Raw genomic sequence first — 21606 nt, 5'->3', positions numbered from 1 at the left:
CAAAGGAGGGGCTTGTTTAAAACTCACCACCAAGGACTGTGCCCCCTTGTAATTTACGAGGAGAGCGCAGCGGCCCCGGGGGGGGGGGGGTGTGAGCAACCTGCTCTAGCATTGGCTTTTAATTCTAGCTGTCCTTTTGCAAATAAGCCCCAGCCTTTCTTCCCAAACTGCTCTGGGTTTCGAGTCAAACGCAAGCGACATTGCGAACAACTTTCCTCTCCGGTTTGCAAATTTCAGTGAGCAATAACCACACGCTCCCCCGCGCGAGACCGCATCGAATTGAAGGGGACGGGAGCTAAAATGGGTAATCCTGGATCCCAGGCAGCTGAAGAACTGATGCAAGCCCAGCCGCATGTCCCGACTCCTCTGCTGGAACCCCAGCCCTGGCATCCCGGAGCGAAACGTGAGCAAAGGTGGGCACCCCGAGATCGCCAGTACCCCCTCGCTTCCAGGACAACTTGTAGAGCCTTGTATCTCCTCCCCTCGGCTCGGTTTCCCCGCCTCCGCCCCTAGGAGCTGATTGGCAGATATCACTACCCAACCCTGGACTCGGGGCCTCCTCCCGGGACCAACGATTGGCCTCCTGGGAGGACTGGAGTAAAGGGGTGCTAGGGAAGGAGTTTCCCTCAAAGCTCTAGGTCCGGGACCTGGGAAGCAGGAGTGGAGGGACTTGGTTCTCCCAGCCAGTGTGCGGCCGGCGGCGGAGCGGGACGGCCAGGGGCTCAGCCTCCGCAGCAGCGCCAGCCCGGCCCGGCCCGCGCAACTTTCCATCCTGGCCCAGCCGCGGCTACAGAGTACGGGGTTCCTGGCACTTTCCGGAGGGGTCTCTTGCTCCCTGCCGGGGGACTGACTGCGCTCTCTAAGGCTGACCTGTCCGAACTCTTAACACCCGGATCATGCACGCGGCCAGGACCCCCCGGATTGCCTCCCGCGCCGGCGGGGTGGCCCACCCCCCCAGTTTTCAGCCGATACCTGCGCTGCCGCCCCGCCTCGTGCTGCTGTTGCTGCTTCTCCTGTCACTGGTAAGGTGCGTCCCGGCACAGCCCGCTGCCCCTGGCCGGGCGTTGCTGTCCCCGGATCTCGCGGGGGCTGCAGGGGTCCCCGCCGAGGAGGCCATAGTGCTGGCGAACCGTGGGCTGCGGGTGCCCTTCGGCCGCGAGGTCTGGCTGGATCCTCTGCACGACCTGGTGCTGCAGGTGCAGCCGGGGGACCGCTGCGCGGTGAGCGTGCTAGACAACGACGCGCTGGCCCAGAGGCCTGGCCGCCTGAGTCCCAAGCGCTTCCCGTGCGACTTCGGCCCGGGAGAGGTGCGTTACTCGCACCTGGGCGCGCGCAGCCCGTCGCGGGATCGCATTCGGCTGCAGCTGCGCTACGACGCTCCGGGAGGGGCAGCAGTGCTACCCTTGGTGTTGGAGGTGGAGGTGCTTTTCACCCAGCTGGAGGTTGTGACTCGGAACTTGCCCCTCGTCGTGGAGGAGCTGCTGGGGACCAGCAATGCCCTGGACGCGCGGAGCCTGGAGTTCGCCTACCAGCCCGAGACCGAGGAGTGTCGCGTGGGCATCCTGTCCGGCTTGAGCGCGCTGCCTCGCTACGGGGAACTCCTTCACTACCCGCAGGTTCCAGGTGGAGCCAGCGAGGGGGGCGCCCAGGAGCCAATCCTGATGGACTGCAAAGCTTTCCAGGAGCTAGGCGTGCGCTACCGCCACACGGCCCCCAGTCGGTCCCCAAACAGGGACTGGGTGCCCATGGTGGTGGAGCTGCGCTCTCGAGGTTCGCCTCTGGGCAGGCCTCCTTTAAAACGTGAGCACTTCCAGGTGCTGGTGAGAATCCGAGGAGGGGCTGAGAACACCGCACCCAAGCCCAGTTTTGTGGCCATGATGATGATGGAGGTGGACCAGTTTGTACTCACGGCCCTGACCCCGGACATGCTGGCTGCCGAGGATGCTGAGTCGCCTTCTGACCTGTTGATCTTCAACCTCACCTCTCCTTTCCAGCCTGGCCAGGGCTACCTAGTAAGTACTGATGATCGTAGCCTGCCCCTCTCCTCCTTCACGCAGAGGGACCTGCGACTCTTGAAGATTGCCTACCAGCCCCCGTCTGAGGATTCTGACCAGGAGCGTCTCTTTGAACTGGAATTGGAGGTAGTGGACCCGGAAGGAGCTGCCTCAGACCCTTTTGCTTTTATGGTAGTGGTGAAACCCATGAACACACTGGCTCCCGTGGTCACCCGGAACACTGGTCTCATTCTTTACGAGGGCCAGTCTCGGCCCCTTACAGGGCCTGCGGGCATCGGACCACAAAACTTGGTCATCAGCGACGAGGATGACCTGGAGGCAGTGCAGCTGGAGGTGGTGGCTGGGCTCCGGCATGGTCACCTTGTTCTTCTGGGGGCCACCGATGGCAATGCTGCCCCTAGGACCTTTACAGTGGCTGAGCTAGCGGCTGGCCAGGTGGTCTACCATCACGATGACAAAGATGGCTCACTGAGTGACAACCTCGTCCTTCGAATGGTGGATGGAGGACGCAGGCACCAGGTGCAGTTCCTGTTCCCCATCACCTTAGTGCCTGTGGATGACCAACCACCAGTCCTCAATGCTAACACGGGGCTGACACTGGCAGAAGGTGAAACGGCGCCCATCCTGCCGCTTGCTCTAAGTGCAACTGACATTGACTCAGATGACTCTCTGCTGCTTTTTGTGCTGGAGCCGCCCTCCTTAACCGTAGGGCATCTGCTTCTCCGCCAAACTCATCCTCCCCGTGAGGAGGAGGAGGAGGAACTGAGCAGGGGCCCTTGGAGGAGACAGGGAGCATTCTATGAGCAAACGGTGACAGAGTGGTGGCAGCGGGACATAACCGAGGGGAGGCTGTTCTACAGGCACTCGGGGCCCCATAGTCCCGGGCCAGTGATGGACCAGTTCACATTTCGAGTCCAGGATAACCATGACCCCCCTAATCAGTCGGGACCACACAGGTTTGTGATACGCATTCATCCTGTGGATCGCCTCCCTCCAGAGCTGGGCAGCGGCTGTCCCCTTCGGATGGTGGTGCAGGAATCCCAGCTCACCCCGCTGAGGAGGAAGTGGCTTCGCTACACTGACCTGGACACAGATGACCGAGAACTGCGTTACACAGTGACCCAGCCCCCCATGGACACAGATGAAAACCACTCACCAACCCCACTGGGCACCTTGGTCCTGACTGAAAACCCCTCAGTCGTGGTGGCCCATTTTACCCAAGCCCAGATCAACCACCATAAAATTGCTTACAGACCCCCGGAGCAAGAACTGGGAGTGGCTGCCCGAGTGGCCCAGTTCCAGTTCCAGGTGGAGGACCAAGCTGGGAATGTGGCTCCGGGCACCTTCACCCTTTACTTGCAGCCAGTGGACAACCAGCCACCCGAGATCCTCAACACTGGTTTCACCATTCAGGAGAAGGGCCACCACATCCTGAGTGAGACTGAGTTGCATGTGGTTGATGTAGACACTGACATGGCCCACATCTCTTTCACTCTCACACAGGCGCCCAAACATGGCCACATGAGGGTGTCTGGACGGATACTGCATGTAGGGGAGGTCTTCCACTTGGAAGACATAAAACAGGGTCGGATTTCCTATGCCCATAACGGGGATGAGTCTCTCACTGATAGCTGCTCCTTGGAGGTCAGCGACAGACACCACGTGGTGCCCATCACTCTTAGAGTAAATGTCCGGCCAGTGGATGATGAGGTCCCCATGCTGAGCCTTCCTGCTGGCACTCTGGGGTCATATCTAGATGTTCTAGAAAATGGAGCTACTGAAATCACTGCCAGTGTAATCAAGGGGACTGATGAGGACACTGATGATTTGATGTTGACTTTCGTCTTGGAAGATCCACCCTTATATGGAGAAATCCTGGTCAACGGAGTTCCAGCAGAGCAGTTTACCCAAAGGGACATCTTAGAGGGCTCTGTCGTCTATGCCCACACTAGTGGTGAGATAGGCTTGTTGCCCAGAGGGGACTCATTTAACCTGAGTCTGTCAGATATGTCTCAAGAATGGGTAATAGGTGGCAGTACTATCCAAGGAGTTACCGTGTGGGTGACCATCCTCCCTGTTGATAACCAGGCTCCAGAAATTTCTGTGGGTGAACGGTTTATAGTCGTGGAAGGTGATAAAAGTGTTATAACCTCAACACATATAAGTGCTGAAGATACTGATTCATTAACTGATGACATCTTGTGCACCATAGTTATTCAGCCTACCTCCGGTTATGTTGAAAACATTTCGCCAGCTCCAGGCTCTGAGAAATCAAGAGCAGGAATCGCTGTAAGTGCCTTTACCCTGAAAGACCTCAGGCAGAGTCATATTAACTATGTCCAGAGTGTCCATAAAGGGGTCGAGCCTGTGGAAGACAGATTTATATTTCGTTGCTCTGATGGCATTAACTTTTCAGAGAGACATTTTTTCCCCATTGTCATCATTCCCACCAATGATGAACAGCCGGAAATATTTATGAGAGAATTTATGGTGATGGAAGGCATGAGTCTGGTGATCGATACGCCCATCCTCAATGCTGCTGATGCTGACATTCCCCCGGATGATCTAACTTTCACTATTACCCAATTTCCTACTCACGGTCACATCATGAACCAGCTGATAAATGGCACAGTTTTGGTTGAAAGCTTCACCTTGGACCAGATCATAGAGAGTTCAAGCATTATTTATGAGCATGATGACTCTGAGACTCAGGAAGACAGTTTTGTGATAAGACTAACGGATGGTAAGCACTCAGTGGAAAGGATGGTCCTCATTATAGTTATCCCAGTTGATGATGAGACCCCCAGAATGACCATCAATAATGGACTAGAAATAGAAATTGGGGAAACCAAAATTATCAACAACAAAATATTAATGGCAACTGATTTGGACTCTGAAGACAAATCTTTGGTTTATATTATTCGTTATGGGCCAGGACACGGCTTATTGCAGAGACAAAAACCTACAGGTGCCTTTGAAAATATCACACTGGGCATGAATTTCACCCAGGATGAAGTGGACAGAAACTTAATCCAGTATGTCCATTTTGGACAAGAGGGCATTCGGGACCTAATTAAATTTGATGTGACTGATGGAATAAATGCCCTCATAGATCGCTACTTTTATGTTTCCATTGGGAGCATTGACATTGTCTTCCCAGATGTGATAAGCAAGGGAGTATCCTTGAAAGAAGGTGGCAAAGTCACCCTCACAACAGACTTACTAAGCACCAGTGACTTGAACAGTCCTGATGAAAACTTAGTTTTTACCATCACCAGGGCTCCCATGAGAGGTCACTTAGAGTGCACAGATCAACTTGGAGCATCCATCACATCTTTCACTCAGCTCCAACTGGCTGGCAACAAAATCTACTACATCCACACAGCTGATGATGAAGTCAAGATGGACAGCTTTGAGTTTCAAGTCACCGATGGACGTAACCCTGTCTTCCGGACATTCCGTATCTCCATTAGTGATGTGGATAACAAAAAGCCAGTGGTCACCATCCATAACCTGGTTGTCAGTGAGGGTGAAAACAAGCTGATCACTCCCTTTGAACTCACTGCCGAAGACAGAGATACTCCTGACAAACTTCTGAAGTTCATTGTCACCCAGGTGCCTGTTCATGGTCAACTCCTATTCAACAATACCAGACCTGCCACGGTTTTTACCAAGCAAGACTTGAATGAAAACTTAATCAGCTACAGACATGATGGCACTGAGTCGAGTGAAGACAGCTTCTCCTTCACGGTGACTGATGGTTCCCATACAGAGTTCTATGTTTTCCCTGATACAATATTTGAAACAAGGAGACCCCAAGTGATGAAAATCCAGGTCTTAGCTGTTGACGATAGTGTCCCCCAAATTGCCGTGAACAAAGGGGCCTCCACACTTCGCACTCTGGCTACTGGTCACTTGGGCTTCATGATCACAAGCAAAATACTGAAAGCGGAGGACAGAGACAGTCTACATTTTTCTCTCAGGTTTATTGTGACAGAGGCCCCTCAACACGGATATCTCCTCAACCTGGACAGAGGCAACTACAGTGTGACTCAGTTTACACAAGGTATGGCACACTTTTCTTTCCTTATACCCAATGGAAAATGCAGGTCTTATTTTCTGAGGGTATGGCTATCCCCGAAAACTTTGTAAGTAGGGGATCAAAATTGAATCTAAGGGAAGAAAAGGAAAGGGAAACAGAGAGATAGGGGGGCAATACAGAGACTCACTTTTCTGGGAGAAGAGCTCGCCTCTTGCTGTATGTCGCACTGCAGCGCCCGGCCATAAGGAAGAGTACGAGTGTCTTTCGATAGCGACAAGGTATGCTGCCAAGGCAGGAGCTAGACTTGGGTGAATTAAGACTGAAGCAGGCTTTTTAGTTCTGCTTTCTTTGCCACCCCTGTCCTCCGAGTGGCCTGTTGGGTACACTGCAGGTTGCTCATGAAACATGTGGGCACCTTAGAGAAAGATGTGCTTTCTACATTCTTTGTATTCTTCTTGCTGTTATTTTCACCTTCCATTGAAATAGAGCCTTCAAATCTGTATTACTTTGATTAATTGTGAGAGCAATGTTCTAATCCTGTTACAGTTCTTAGAAACTTTGTAACTGAAAAAAATGTGTTTAGACCTACTTTGTAGGTGTATAATTCTTCTCTAATATTTTATGACTTAGGCAAACACCTCCAGCATCTGCATTCTTGAAGCTAAAGCATTTTTCTAACCTAAATTTTCTTTGTGTGTGGACACAATCTGAGACAGGAAGGGCAGGTGACCTCTGCAGAGTTACTCAATGACTGAAGGGAGAAGCCCATTCAGGATGCTGGCTTAGGAGGCAGGGCTCTGTTCTCTAGAACGTGCGACCTTCACTATAGAGGGCTTCGGGTGGCTTTCATGAAAATCTCACCATGTCAGGATGGAAACTAGATCTCTCCTATGTGGGCTCTGTGAGTGGAGATGAAGTTTACCCTAGGAGCATCCCAGTGGGGGTGTTCTCTTCCCTCAACAGTGTTGGGCTCTAACAAATGCTTTAATAAACGGATGTCGCAAAGTATAGTGTTAAAGTGAACTGCTTCTCTGTTTTAGATGCTGGCAAATAGCCCTGCACTCCAACCTCCTGATTCTTGGCTGAAAGCCTGAATATATTCTAGGGCCTGCAGGGACAGGAAAACCTCAGAGTGCCAAGTGTCATGCCAGACCAGCAGGAAACTTTTGTGTGAAGGCTTTCTGAGGATAGAGATGCCATGCAATCTTAGACTGGTTTATTTTCATGGAAAGTGAAGAGGATGAAAGGAATATATTACAGGATAGAAAATGTGACTTCAAATTGGTCCTCTGACCTGAAAAAGTAATCTGACTTTAAAGATTTTTTTTTTTAAAGGAATTTGTGGAAGAAGACAGGCAGACTATTTAATTTAAATTCTATGGACCAGGTCCAACAGCTGAAAATGTTGGAATATTACATCTTAAATATTGAACCCTAAATTATGCTATTTCAGAGAGAGGCTGTCTCTCTCTCTCTCTCTCTTTTTCTCTCTCTCACTGATAAGGACTCACCATGATTAGTCTTTATGGTCATTTGTAAATGAAGTCAGTTTATTATAACACGTGTAGATACATTTTTAAGATTATAAGAGAAATGAGCACATTCCAATAAGAACCCAAACACTGCTTGGGAAAACTACTGGTAGTTCATCACAGAGCACTCATTTAAGCAAGTTGAGGCTGCAGTTTGGCTCAGGGTGGTTATTTCTGGAGACGAGATGGGTGAGTAAAAATGGAGAGGCTCCATTACACAGCTACTGTGTTGCTCTCTTCAAAGAGAAATGAAAGCAGTAGCTTGAGTGAGGACGTCGCTAACTTTGTATTTGTTTTTGTTTTTCTGTTATCACGAAGGGATAAGCTGAACTATATTTTGATGGATTTTCAGTGCACTGGGTTAAGTCAAGTTAGCATATGTGGGCAAAGAAGGTTATTCCTAAATCGATTTGCTGGTTGGTCCCTAGGAGAAGAAAATCCATTCATTTCTAAACCTCATTCAATTTTATTATTAGGAAGACTTTAACAAGGTAGAATTAGACAAATTAGAGAAATTATTTCAATGTTGCCTCTTTGCCAGGGTGCCCCTGCTGTCTCCATCACTTGTCTCAAGGACCTGGACTTTTTTCTCTATAATAAGTACACAGTGATATCTTGTGGGAGATACATTACAGATCACTTTTAGAAACTTCCCCGAAAGAGTTTGAACCAAGGTGTGGTTGCCAGGCATGTCAGTGAACTTAGAATTAAAATGAAAATACAAAATCATGGAATGCTTGTATACATGAACTGAAATAAATCTGATGCATGATCAGTAATTAGAAGAAAAAGTTGAAAATAGAGCTACGCTATGACCCAGCAATTGCACTACTGGGTATTTACCCCAAAGATACAAATGCAGGGATCCGAAGGGGTACGTGCACCCCAATGTTTATAGCAGCAATGTCCACAATAGCCAAACTACGGAAAGAGGCAAGATGTGCATTGACAGATGAATGGATAAAGAAGATGTAGTACATATATACAATGGAATATTATGCAGCCATCAAAAAACAAAACAAAACCAAACCGAAATCTTGCCATTTGTAACGATGTGGATGGAACTAGAGGGTATTATGCTGAGCGAAATAAGTCAATCAGAGAAAGACATGTATCATGTGATCTCACTGATATGAGGAATTCTTAATCTCAGGAAAAAAACTGAGGATTGCTGAAGTGGTGGGTGGTGGGAGGGATGGGGTGGCTGGGTGATAGACATTGGGGAAGGTATGTGCTATGGTGAGCGCTATGAATTGTGTAAGACTTGAATCACAGGCCTGTACCTCAGAAACAAATAATACATTATATGTTTAAAAAAAAAAAGAAGAAGATAGTAGGAAGGGAAAAATAAAGAGGGGGAATCGGAGGGGGAGATGAACCATGAGAGACTATGGACTCTGAGAAACAGAGGGTTCTAGAGGGGAGGGGTGGGGGGAATGGGTTAGCCTGGTGATGAGTATTAAAGAGGGCACGTATTGAATGGGGCACTGGGTGTTATACGCAAACAATGAATCATGGAACGCTACATCAAAAACTAATGATGTAATGTAGGGTGATTAACATAACATAATAAAATAAAATTTAAAAAAAAAAAGAAGAAAATCCAGTTGTTAGTTGTTTACTGAAAGGAAATAACATTTTTTTGCTACTAGGTTTTGATCTTCCTAATACTAGTGTGTCTTAAGAAGTGAGTGTTTATATATAATTTATGATGTTTTTGATAGTTTTAGAGTTTTCTATAGAATAACAGCACTATGATCAAAGTCTTTACTTACTTGGGATTTTTTTAGACCTTTTTTAGTCCCTTTTTTGAACCATGAATTACTAACTGAGTTATAAAGAAAATGAAAAGGGTTTTGATTTGTTCCAACTAATCAATATTGCATGCCCTAACATGGACAGAAAATTTGACACCTGCATGTCTTAATTGCATTCATGTTCACTTTTTAAAAAAAGTTATAAAAAAGTCACTTTTGAAGTGGTGATTTATGCAGAGCTTGGGTGTACTAATGAATTTTTCCTTTTCTCATACTAGAGCCTTTAGATTTTCTTACAGAGTTAAAGAGCGAATGGGGAAGTTTGGAAAAAGCTCTTTCCACATGACCAGAGGACTTTGTCCTTAAGCTAAGGATGTGTGCTCAGGGTACAGTTCACTTCATTCCTTCCTGATGAATTTAAAGGTTGTAAGGGGTCAGAGTCGTAGGAGTAGACAGGTAAAGAGCTTGCAGGGGCTTCGCTCCTTACCTCTGTCGAAACATCACACATGCGAAGGTAGCAGTCCGAGCGTGGTCCACCAGACCTCTGGGCTCTTTCATTTTAAGTTAAGAAACATTTGAGCTGTTACTGGATATTAGACCCTAAGCAAAGGACTCTGGGAAGTTAAGACGAAAAAAAAAAAAAAAAAACCAATCCCAGAAATTTTCCGCCTTCTAGGAAAGGTAGCCACACAGAAAGACACAAAACTAGGCAGAAATTGGGGAAATTAGAGCAGGGTTAGAAAAAAAATGCTAAGGGGGAATAAAATGTCTTGAATTTGCTTCATCTCCTAGTACCCCTTTTACAAGAAGCTACCCTTAACTATTAAATCAGATTTTCCCCTCCTCAGATGTCGGGTTGTAAGCAAGTCACCTTTCAGAACTGTATGAGCCAAGGGAGCTTGTACGTTTCACATCTGTCAAATGGGGTCACAGAAATTCATGGGGTGTTGATTCCAGTACCTTACATCACTTGAGCTTATTCTTTCATAAAGTCATTTTCTTACATATGATGCTTGTAGACTTCATAGCACAAACTTGGTAGACCTCTTAGAAGATGGAAAAACTATAGAGTGCCCCTGAGACACATGAACATTACATGCCACTGTGGAAGCTACTCTTAGCTGTGATCTTGATTTTAAGTAGCCTTGGAAATAACTACTTACTTCCCGGCCCAGGTCAATAACGGCGTATTCCGCGAGCATCACAGAACAGGATGATACTCGGTTTATTATGTTGTCTGAGCTGCGTCATTTAGGAGAGGAACTAGTAAAATGGGTGAATAAATTTTTGAAGTTGTATGTTAGTCAATCACTGAAAACAAACTATGCCAGTATATTTGAGAGCTAGGACAGAAAGCAAAAGAGCATTCCTGAGGCAGGATAACTTTTCACTATGAATAAAGTTTTTATTAGATGTTTTCTGTTCTAATTGCTTTCTGGGGTCAGATGGCTATTATTTCAGTCTTTGGGATTTAAAATGCCTTTTATTATTTTTTTCTTTCAAACTCTGGAGAGCTTAAAAACAGCCTGTTATATATTGCAGGAGGTAAGAAAAGTTAGCCAGAGGAGGGCAGGGAAGTTCTTTCCTCCAAGGGCCGCCCTCCAGGGAGGGAAAGAGTGTGATTTTGGTAGTGCCAGGAAATCTTTCATGCCTCAGAATATCTCCCTTTCCACCTGTCATGAAGTCTGACATTCCATATTTAGACAGTCACTTCTTTAGTGCATGAACATGCAAATACCACTGGGAGGGACAGCACCTTGCTATTATTATAGCCTCACTCTTGCACTCTGTCTGGGTAAGGGATCAGATTTCTGTGGGACAGCTGAAATCAGGGGCTTAGAGATAGAAGAAATCAGATATAGCACTGCTTCCCTTGGAATTAGGAAACCTAAACATGGTTACAGAGAAGTAAGAGCCATTGAATTTACCATAAGTAATGAGTCACCAATCTCGCCTTAGTAATGAATCATCTTGTTCTTGGGTTATTTTCTAGCTGACATTGACGACATGAAAATATGCTACGTTTTAAAAGATGGGGCCAATGCCACAAGTGATATGTTCCATTTTACAGTTGAAGATGGTGGTAAGTATTCACTCTCCTATTAGTATAAACAAGGAGAGTGACTTTTTTGGTTGTTCTTTGATGACTTCACTACAAAGAATCTGTATCAGGTATCCTTTTCAGCTCACCTGAATTTATACTGAGTGAATTTGTCATTTGCCAATAGATAATCTTACATTCTCAATCTGACACAGTACTACTCTGCAATGAGAATAGATAAATGTTCCGGTTACATTATTTTTGTCTTAGGATTTGTAATGTGCTAAAAAGAAAGACCTATGTAAATAGGATCCCCATGTCCAGTTGTTCAGAGTATGTTCTGCATGATGCTGCCTGCTTGAGGTGGCAAGAGGATGTTGGAATCCAGCCCTGCTCCACTCTCAAGCCATGCACCTACCCACATGTGTCTGCCCAAAGGGGGTGCCTTTTGCTCATTTGTACTTGGGTGCTGTGTGGACTAATGCTGATGAATGATTGCATTCACCAGGAAATCAGTGCTAGGCAAATGTGTGTTTTATCTTACCAATCTCAGTATGTCTAATGATTTTCTTAGTTTGGGGAATTTTGTGACTTAGTCTAGCTAAAATTTTCCTCAGTGGGGGTGCCTGGGTGGCTTAGTTCGTTAAGTGGCTGTCTTTGGCTCAGGTCATGATCTCAGGGTCCTGGGATCAAGCCCCACATCAGGCTCCTTTCTCAGTGAGTAGCCTGCTCTCCCCTGCTTGCTTGTGCTTGCTTTCTCCCTCTCTCTTTCTCTGTCAAATAAATAAATAAAATCTTTAAAAAATAATAATAAAATAAAATCTTCCTCGGTGAAGTCTGAAGAATACTGTGCTCTGAGTCTCCCAAGCAATGTTACTGTCACTGTCTCCCAAAGCCCTGAGTGCTGCTCACTCTCTCTTCAGCTCTCTTCCTAATCCTGTAGGTAGAGAGAAAAACTGGCCACTTCTAGATTCATCATAAAGATGTCTCTGTTCTTTCATGCTCTCAGGAGAAGCAGAAGAATCTCAGGAAGTACATGTGTTGTGTGAACAGGACACAGGAAGTGGGGGGATATGGGGATAAGAGATGAAGGAAGGAGAAAAGAAATGATTCAGATCCAGTCACCTGTTTTCTTATGATGCTTTTTTTAAAAAGTACACTATTATGTCATCTACCTCAAAAGGATGACATGCTTACCCTCCATATTTTGTGAAGCATTAAATAGCACTTGTTTAAAATATCATTGGACATAACGTGATCACAGGTCTGAAAAATGGCATCTGCTGGGTGCGTGCAGGAGAGGCAAAAAAGGATGTTAATTTCGGTTCAGCTGTTTGATTTTCCCTAAAGGCCGGATGTTTAATAAATTTGATGCCTTTATTTTATAGTAACCAAATCATAGTTTAATATTTTATGTATCGATAAAAGGAATCTTTGTATGAAACCAATTTCTAAGAAGGAAGCCAATTGATAAAGAATAATGTGCTTATTGAATCATGATGCTCAAATGGGAAAGTCTACTGTCAGTAAACTTTAGAGTGGAACTCTGAAATAATTCAAATCTGCATAGTAGATCCAAATTTGTAGACTAAAGTATTGGCTTGAGGCACCAGGTTTGTCACTTAGAATGACTGAATATACCCCAGTAGCAAAAGTATGATTTTCTTTAAAATTACCCAAAAAAGTCTGAAATCAAATAGTTACAATTCTAAGATATTATAGCTTTTACTTTTAAAATATTTTGCTTTTTCAATCTGACACGGTGCCACTCTGTTATTCCGCCCATTTCTTTCCTTAGCTGGAGAGATTGGTAGCATGTGCTTTAAAATTGTGATTTGTACTTCAACTTTAGAAAACATCATGCTGTATCGTGTTTCAAAATATTAAATGAGCAATGGCTAGTTGAAGAAACTGGGTTTATTTTTGGATTTGCTGAAAATATGGCTGAGCGTCTAAGGGTTGTGTTTTATGGAAATAGGAAATACATCATCTTCAGGAGCTTTTTTAGAGCTGGAGTTTCATGTGAAAGGGAAACATTCCAGAGATACTGTTCTTTAACTTTCTTCTAGCCACCGACATGGCATTACTTATGAGGCTCGGGCAGATTCTGGCCAACTATCTATGGAACAGAATCTATCTTAATTCACCTGGTATTAGAAAACTTCCCTCTGGCAGAATAAACCCAAGAAACCTGCAAGATTAAAAAATAAAAATTCATGTATGTATTTCAAAATTGTTTTTTAGGATTTTTGCACTGTCTTGTAAAATACTCTAACATTTGAATGAGAAATGCAATACTATTTGAAGAGTATCTTGAATGAAATTATGTCTCTGGGAATTATGAGGTATCTTACCACACAGAAATAAAAAAATATTGGCAATATTTGTGGTAAGAGAAAAAATAAAGCTATCCTTCCTTTCTATAAAAATAATGTTAAACTAAGAGTTTTGATTTTTTGATCCAATTATATATATCTTGTTCTTACAGTCAATAATTTTTTTAAAATACATTCTAGAAAAAAACCTTTTTGTATAGACTGTAATATGAACCTTTATTTTCAAAATCTTCACGTTTAGTAATACAAATTTTATGTAACAGAATACATGTTTATGAAGACACATATATGATATGTTTTGACACTCCTCAAAGATATATGTATGTCTTAGGAATTATGGAAGGTACTTGAATCCTATGAACAAGCATTATTCATGTTTTTTAGTTGGAGGGATCCAGGTCTCAGAAAAGCCAGGTGACTTCTCCAAATACATCCAGACCTCTGTCAAGGGTAACTTACTCTTCCCACATAGGTGATGACACACTTCTTGGACCAGTGGACTTGGCTACCGAAGTCAGCCATAGTGATTTATTATCATCTCTTTTATACAAAGATAGTAAGCGTATCCATAAACCGTCTCCATGAAATACATGAAATGCTTCCAGTATTTCACATCTGGGAAGCCAGTTATAGCATCATGGCCTAAAATTAAGAACTGTCTACTCCAATTCTCTTTCCAGTCCTTTAAATTCACCTTCTTCAAGTCCTCAAGAGTGCTTTTAGAGGGACGCCTGAGTGGCTTAGTGAGTTAAGCGTCTGCCTTCGGCTCAGGTCACGATCCCAGGGTCCTGGGGATTGAGCCCTACATCAGGCTCCGTGCTCAGTGGAGAGCCTGCTGTTCCCCCTGCTTGTGTGCTCGTGCTCTCTCTCTCTCTCTCTCTTTCTCTTTCTCTCTCTCAAATGGATAGATGAAATCTTAAAAAAAAAAAAGTGCTTTTAGGACAGTGACTAAGGAAATTACTGGAGCAAGCATAATCCTTGAATAACCTAAAAAACTAAATATAACTTTTACTTTCAAGAGTCAAGAAGAGATTTAGGAAAGCAAAGAGCGGAAAGCCCTTGTTTCAGATTTAATTATACTATCATAAAAAACTAGCTAGCCACAGAAATCTTGTTATGATGTAGTGATGGATTTGGACCACCCATCACTAACGGGATGGTGCTTAGGACAGGTTACCACTTTTTCGCTTGGGGCTGTTACCAAATGGCAGGACTGAAGAAGAATAGGCAATGTCAGGGCTTTACTTCAGGGAGTGCTGCTGTGTTTGGGTTTCATAAGCGTTGATTGATATAGCACATGTTACACACACACACGGAGAGAGATTCTTATATTTTAGGATTCTTTCAATTAGATCTTAAACCTTATATAAGATTTATGATTACTTACGCAGTTTTGCCTTCATAACATTCCTATCAGCTTAGTAAAAACAAACAAAAACATTACTGTTCCTTTTTGGCAGATGAGGAAACGGTCACAGAAATAGGTAATTGACCTTCCTCAAATTTCATAACCAGGCAACTAGAAGCCAATCTGAATCCCAGGATTGTTTCTGCAAGCAGTAACTTCCATCCTTATTCAGGATAGGCAAAGCAGGGAGTTAACTCGGTGTTTTCTGGGTTCTCCCGACCAAGGTTTTAAAAATATTTAATGGTGAGAATGAAATAGGAGAGGATTTGTCCATAGGCAAAAAGTTATGTCTCTTATATAGTGTGAATTTTTATTTTAGAATTCTTTAAAGGCCACCGTGTACTCAAATTTATAGGATTCTTTTCTGATATCATACTGTAATTCTTTTTAAAAAATACACGTGGAAAAATATTTAGTCTTTCTAAAGTTTGAATAAACACAAATCAAATCAACCTTACAGTACCATTTTTTGTTTTATCAATTAAATTACAAAGAAACTTTAAAAAAAAACACACTTAAGGGCGCCTGGGTGGCTCAGTCGGTTGGGCGACTGCCTTCGGCTCAGGTCATGATCCCGGAGTCCCGTGATGGAGTCCCGCATCAGGCTCCCTGCTCAGAGAGAAGCCTGCTTCTCCCTCTGACCCTCCCCCTTCTCATGTGCTCTCTCTCATTCTCTCTCTCTCAAATAAATAAATAAAATCTTAAAAAAATAAAAATAAAAATAAAAAAAAACACACTTAATAAGTGAGTCCTGATGACACAGGTATACTTCCATAATGTGTGTGAAGTTGTAAAGTGAGAAAAGGCTTTGGAAAAATCTGTGAAAAAGTAGTTGGGAGTCCTGCAGGACGTAATAATCCACTTAGGATATATGGCTCAACAGAAGCAAAAACTTACAGCCATGTTCATGTCCACCATATACTCAAAGAGCAATCTGGAAATTATTCTCAGTACCCAATAAACATAGAAAACACTTTTTAGTAATGGCAGTTCTTAAAATGTTATGCGGTTCTTAAAATTTTAGATTACAGAGTCTATCATAGTGTAATTCTTAAAATGAGCATTTAGTAATGAAATACAGTTTTTGGAATATTGGTAAAGAACATGAAAATAGTATATCAAAAGGCCATCCATCGAGGTACTCTGGGGCCAGCGATCTACTATATGGTTACAATTTATAAGTTATGATTTACAAGGTCAAACCCTGAGTTGGGAAATGATTTGCTCTCGTTATCCTTGGCTTCGGCTAAAGAGCCGTGTAGCAGTCACCTGCAGATTCAGCAGAACCATCTTCCATTTCTTTTTGTTTCACCCTTCCTATCTTCCTAAGGGGAACTCAATACAAAAATACCACAGACCTGGAAAAAACATCCCCATTTGATAATTGCCTCTTTGAAGTCCAATTCCAGATCTAGTGCTCCAGAATTTTAGCAGAAGACAGAAGCGTGCATTCTTTTATCCTGCTCCTAATTGAACATATTCTCTGATTTTGTCTCAGCCTTTAAAGCCCTTTAATTTTCCTATAAAGTATTCTAACAGGAAAGTGCTTCTGTCCCTTTTTAGTCTTCTTTCCAAGGAACTTTTCTAGCTCTTTCTTGTGATTCGAAAGCTGGTCTCACACCACTGTTCCTGTTGTGTCCTGCCCTCAACCCTGATGAACTTCATCACTCTTGACACCTGACTCAAGTGGCATTTCCTCTCCAGAGCTGCTCCCGACATCGTGATGACAAAGTTAGCCACGCCCTTCTTTGTGTGTCTATCCCTACCCTTATCTACAAGAATGTTGTATTCTGGTTATTTGCTAATGTGAAGACCTCTATTAGTAGAGAAGGAACTCCTTCAAATCAAAAAAAGTGCCGTTAATCTTTGTACCACAGCGCCTCCCCGGGGTTGAAAACAGGGTAAATATTTACAAATATTAAAATGAATGAATAGATAAATGGGAAAAAGACGCTCCCTTTTTATATAAGGATCAATTACATCATATTCTAAGAAAAGCTCTTTGAAACAATTGCCAGTGGACCTCGACATTCCTTTAGAACATTCTCTTATCCTAGCATTAATTTAAATCCCTGTGGCACCAAGAAAAATTTTTAGTAAAGCTTTCGCATTTTTAAACACATGAAACCAACTGCTGTGAAAATTCTTTTGAAACTTTCAGTGAAATACACTGAAGACTGAAGAGATTCTCAGATTCCCGGTAACCACAAGTTCGGATCTCATGTTATCCTTAAAGAATTCTTTCCAGGAAAAAAAAAAAAGTTGTCAGTATCTTATATCAACAGTTGTACATCTTTAAAATTTAATGAGTAATCGATAATTTCTATCAATCAGTGTAATTTTAAAGTCAGCACCACTACCTTAAGTATTTTTAATTACCCCGATTTTGTGTCTCATGTGATAAGAGACGGAATGCCAGGTAGAGAAAGAAGTAGAAAGCTCTTACTCGCAGAAAGTATACTCAGTCCCCGTTAAAATGTCATTCTATAAATTTTTATTAGATTCTTGTTTATGTGTTTAAGTTTCAAGCCCTCAGCATCAGATCCAAGACCTTTTTTTTTGATGGGCATAAGAAAGAATTGGGAGATGTGATCATCCATCTGGCTCGATACACTGAGTAGGAGGAGCCCTACCTAGTTTTTTCTCCATTGTGAAAATTGGTTTGCTGCTTCCTTGTTTGACTTCCCGTGTGACTTGGGCGCGTGGCTGGAGAGAGTGCCGTCTCCTGGTTTGGCATTAAAACTGAGGCGTCAGATATGATATCTGTGTTGGCCATTGTGACGTGTCTGGTCCAAAGCCAGACATTTGTTGCCTCTGTCTTTGATTATGTCTTTTGGTGCCCAATTTTTCTTTCGCCAAGATCCTTAATTCATACGCTATTGAAAGATATAAATAGCATCTTGACATAATAGGAGAAGCTGCCCAGTCAGTTCTTTATATGAAATGTCAGTTAAGGACAAGGCTTTCAGATTTTTATTCCGTATTTGATGACTGACTACTGAGACACAAGCAGACGGGAAGCTCTTCGCTCTATTTAGAAGGAGCACAGATTTTTGCGTGAAAGTGACCAGTAACTCAGGGTTTAAGGCAAAGTCATTATTGACAATTAGCTGGAATTGAGAGCAAAGCCTGGAAAAATAGAAATAAGTGCAGTAAGTCGGAAAACGAGGTTTGAGGACAAGCATTAAAAATTATACAGACATATTCAGCCTAGAGAAAAAAGCAAGCATTCTTGGCAATAAAATTAATTGCTAGTGACATGAGAACCAAAGGAAAGATACCAGTGCCTTAGGGAGTTATAATAAGATGGTGAAGTCATGTCAGGCACTGAGACAAATATTTCTAATCTGCGAGAGAGCGTAAGATCTGCTAGAATACAGGTCCTGGGAAGGGCTGTTAGTTACTATGGCTAAACATTTGTAAGCCTTTCTCTTTTTCTTTTTCTTTTTTTTAAAGATTTTATTTATTTATTTGAGAGAGAGAATGAGAGAGAGAGCATGAGAGGGGTGAGGGTCAGAGGGAGAAGCAAACTCCCTGCCGAGCAGGGAGCCCGATTCGGGACTCGATCCCGGGACTCCAGGATCATGACCTGAGCTGAAGGCAGTCGCTTAACCAACTGAGCCACCCAGGCGCCCCTTTCTCTTTTTCAATGAGCAGTTTAGAATGGTTCAAGTCATCAAGGTCTTTCCGTAGCAGAGCCCTGCTTTTAGCACATACCTGTACTGTGTCCATGAGAGAAGATACACCTTTTAAATAGAAAAGTATAAAGTAAGTGTTATCAGTTACTATTCTTTAGGTTCGTTCCAAAATTATATTTTCTATGGATATACTATTTTATTGGCTTTAATTTAGAGGAAAATTTTCTTAAATGGCTAAATCTTCTGGTAAATATGAATCCTTACTAGTCACGTTTCTAGAGGCTTAGCATGATTCTATTTTTACTGGCAGAATCAATGATAGTCACCTTTTAAAACTAAGCAGATCTTTTATAGGTGATTAAAATACCATATCTCAAGTCAAATATTTATGTGTGGTGTATATTACATAACTCTAATATTCCCATCCTTTCTTTTTAAGTTTGCTCTAGGTGGCTGGGTGAAATAGAAGGTGGTATTCAGTGGTCTAATACATAGTTGTAATTGGTATGATTCTATATTTGCTAGAACTTAGGCCAATCCAAAGAGAATCAGAATATAATGTAGGAGGAGGGTCAGAGTTTCTCTGGCAAAACTTACTTGCTATAAAGAGGTTCTCTATTCATTTATTTATGGAAATTATGCAACAAGCATTTTGGGAGCACCCACTATATTTCAGGCATCTACTGGATTCTGGGAAAATAATGATGACCATAACAGTTGTGATCTTTGACCTGAGGTTCTGATAGGCTCAGATGATAAAATAGTAAACAAATAAAACACTTACACAATGTTTGAAGTATTAGGGAGGTTATCATTAAATCTGAGAAAGAGATGCAGCTGTCAGGTATGGCTTCTGAAGGGTAATATTTGAGCTTAGACTTAGGCTGAGATGAAGCCGCCACAGGAAGAAGGGATAGAGAAATGTTCCAAGCTGGGGAGAAAGCACGTGCAAAGGCACTGAGTTCTGTGCATTCAAGTGACTGGAAGAGCATCAACTTTGCTTAACAAAGCAGAGTGCCACACGAGGTGATGCTGGAGAGCTAGACTGGAGCCGGGTGGTGCAGAACCTTATAACCCCGCACAGTGATTTAGAATTTGTTCTAAGGCAAAGCGAACCCTCTCCCCCTAATCATATTAAAGCAAAGGACTGACATGGTCTAATTTATGTTTTGAGAAGATGACTCTTACAGCTGTAGAGGATTCAGGGGAAGCGACAAGGGGGAAAGAGAGAGTAATAGTCTCCTATAAGACAGATGTGATATGGAAAGAAGACAGGCTTGATATAATTTTGGATCTCAGTCTATAGGACTTACTGACAGATTGGATCATGGGGGAAAAGGGGAACATAAGCATAATTCTGGGTTTTTTGGCCAGAAGAGAGTGGTGGTGCTATTTATTGAGATGGAAGAGACTTGGTGGGGGGGCATAGAAAAAGTTTCAGGGAGGAAATGAAGGGGTCATTTTGAACATATTAATTATGAGATGCCTTACTTTGAAATGTGTATACAGGAAGGCCAGCCTATTGACCCTGCTTATCTTCCCGTCCATCGGAGGAGTTAGGAGCACAGCCAAATATTGCTTCTGCCCTTTGCAGTAACGGCGACATGACCCTGAGCTCAGTCACTGCATCTTTCTTAGCCTCGGTTTCATATGCCAACTGGGCCAGTAGTCGTCCTCTAGCTAATAAGGTTCTTTTTGAAGGTTAAGTAGGATAATTCATGGAAGTGGGATCATTCATGCAGCACGCTTCCTGCCTCTAAGGAATGACTGTGCAGGTAGCTAATGTGCTTTTGAGGTTACCTCTGGGACGCTTTCCAGGGCTTTTCTTCCTATTTTTCTTTCATTTCTTGCTTATTTCCCCCCTCTCTCTCTTTTCCCCTTCTCTCCTTTTCTTTCTTCTTCCTCTCTCTTATCTTTCCCACAGCAGCTGTTTGGAAAATTTGATTGTTTTTGTTTGGAGAGATGGGATAAGACAGGGATGCAAGTGGAGAAATGGGGAATGCTTCTGCAATGCTGAGTTTAAAGGCTAAGAATGCTTCCAAAGTCATTTTGCCATTAGCAAGGAGCTACACAAACATTTTCATTAAGCTAGTACTAAAGAGTTTTCCCTGGGGTCAAATAACGGAAATACAAAATACTATCTCTTTTTTTTTTTTAAAGATTTTTTTTAAATTTATTTATTTGACAGAAAGATAGCACAAGTAGGCAGAGCGGCAGGCAGACGGAAAGGGAGAAGCAGGCTCTCTGCTGAGCAGGGAGCTCAATGCGGGGCTCGATCCCAGGACCCTGGGATCATGACCTAAGCCGAAGGCAGCCTCTTAACCGACTGAGCCACCCAGGTGCCCCCAAAATACTGTCTCTCTTGAGTTCAGTTTATATATTTTATTTCTTTTTAATAACTAGAAGTGTAAATTTTATAGACTTGAAAGTTAAATAGAGTAACCAGCTTTGATTTAAAAAAAAAAAAAATAGCACTCTGAGGCGCCTGGGTGGCTCAGTCGTTAAGTGTCTGCCTTCGGCTCAGGTCATGATCCCAGGGTCCTGGGACTGAGCCCCGCATCGGGCTCCCAGCTCTGCGGGAGGCCTGCTTCTCCCTCTCCCACTCCCCCTGCTTGTGTTCCCTCTCTCACTGTCTCTCTCTTTGTCAAATAAATAAATAAAATCTTAAAAAAAAAAAATAGCACTCTGAAACATCTGGGGTTAGCAAATGTGAGGCTCCAATGTAGTTTCGACTGCGAATCTAATACACTGAGCCGTAACTAGCTGAAGACACGGATAAAATAAACAAGTATTAAAGCCATGTGTCTTTCTGTAATTATCCAGTGAGGTCCAAAGGG

General features: G+C 43.3%; 1 protein-coding gene across 1 annotated transcript in view; it reads left to right on the top strand.

Annotated features, from left to right (window-relative positions):
• Positions 1 to 508: 508 nt before the first annotated feature.
• The window catches only part of FREM2 (FRAS1 related extracellular matrix 2), a 163760-nt gene continuing 142662 nt past the window's right edge, over positions 509 to 21606 (top strand). Inside the window, exons 1-2 of the mRNA XM_045869359.3 lie at positions 509 to 6081; positions 11340 to 11429. Coding sequence (XP_045725315.1) covers positions 897 to 6081; positions 11340 to 11429 — 5275 coding nt within the window. The 5' untranslated portion in view covers positions 509 to 896. The remainder of the gene's footprint in view (positions 6082 to 11339; positions 11430 to 21606) is intronic.

This window comes from Mirounga angustirostris, unplaced genomic scaffold (assembly GCF_029215605.1).
Source record: "Mirounga angustirostris isolate CCGP_5_RB_7025 unplaced genomic scaffold, mMirAng1.0.hap1 SCAF_3, whole genome shotgun sequence".
NCBI lineage: Eukaryota > Metazoa > Chordata > Mammalia > Carnivora > Phocidae > Mirounga > Mirounga angustirostris.
This window is presented reverse-complemented; position numbering and strand designations above follow the sequence as displayed.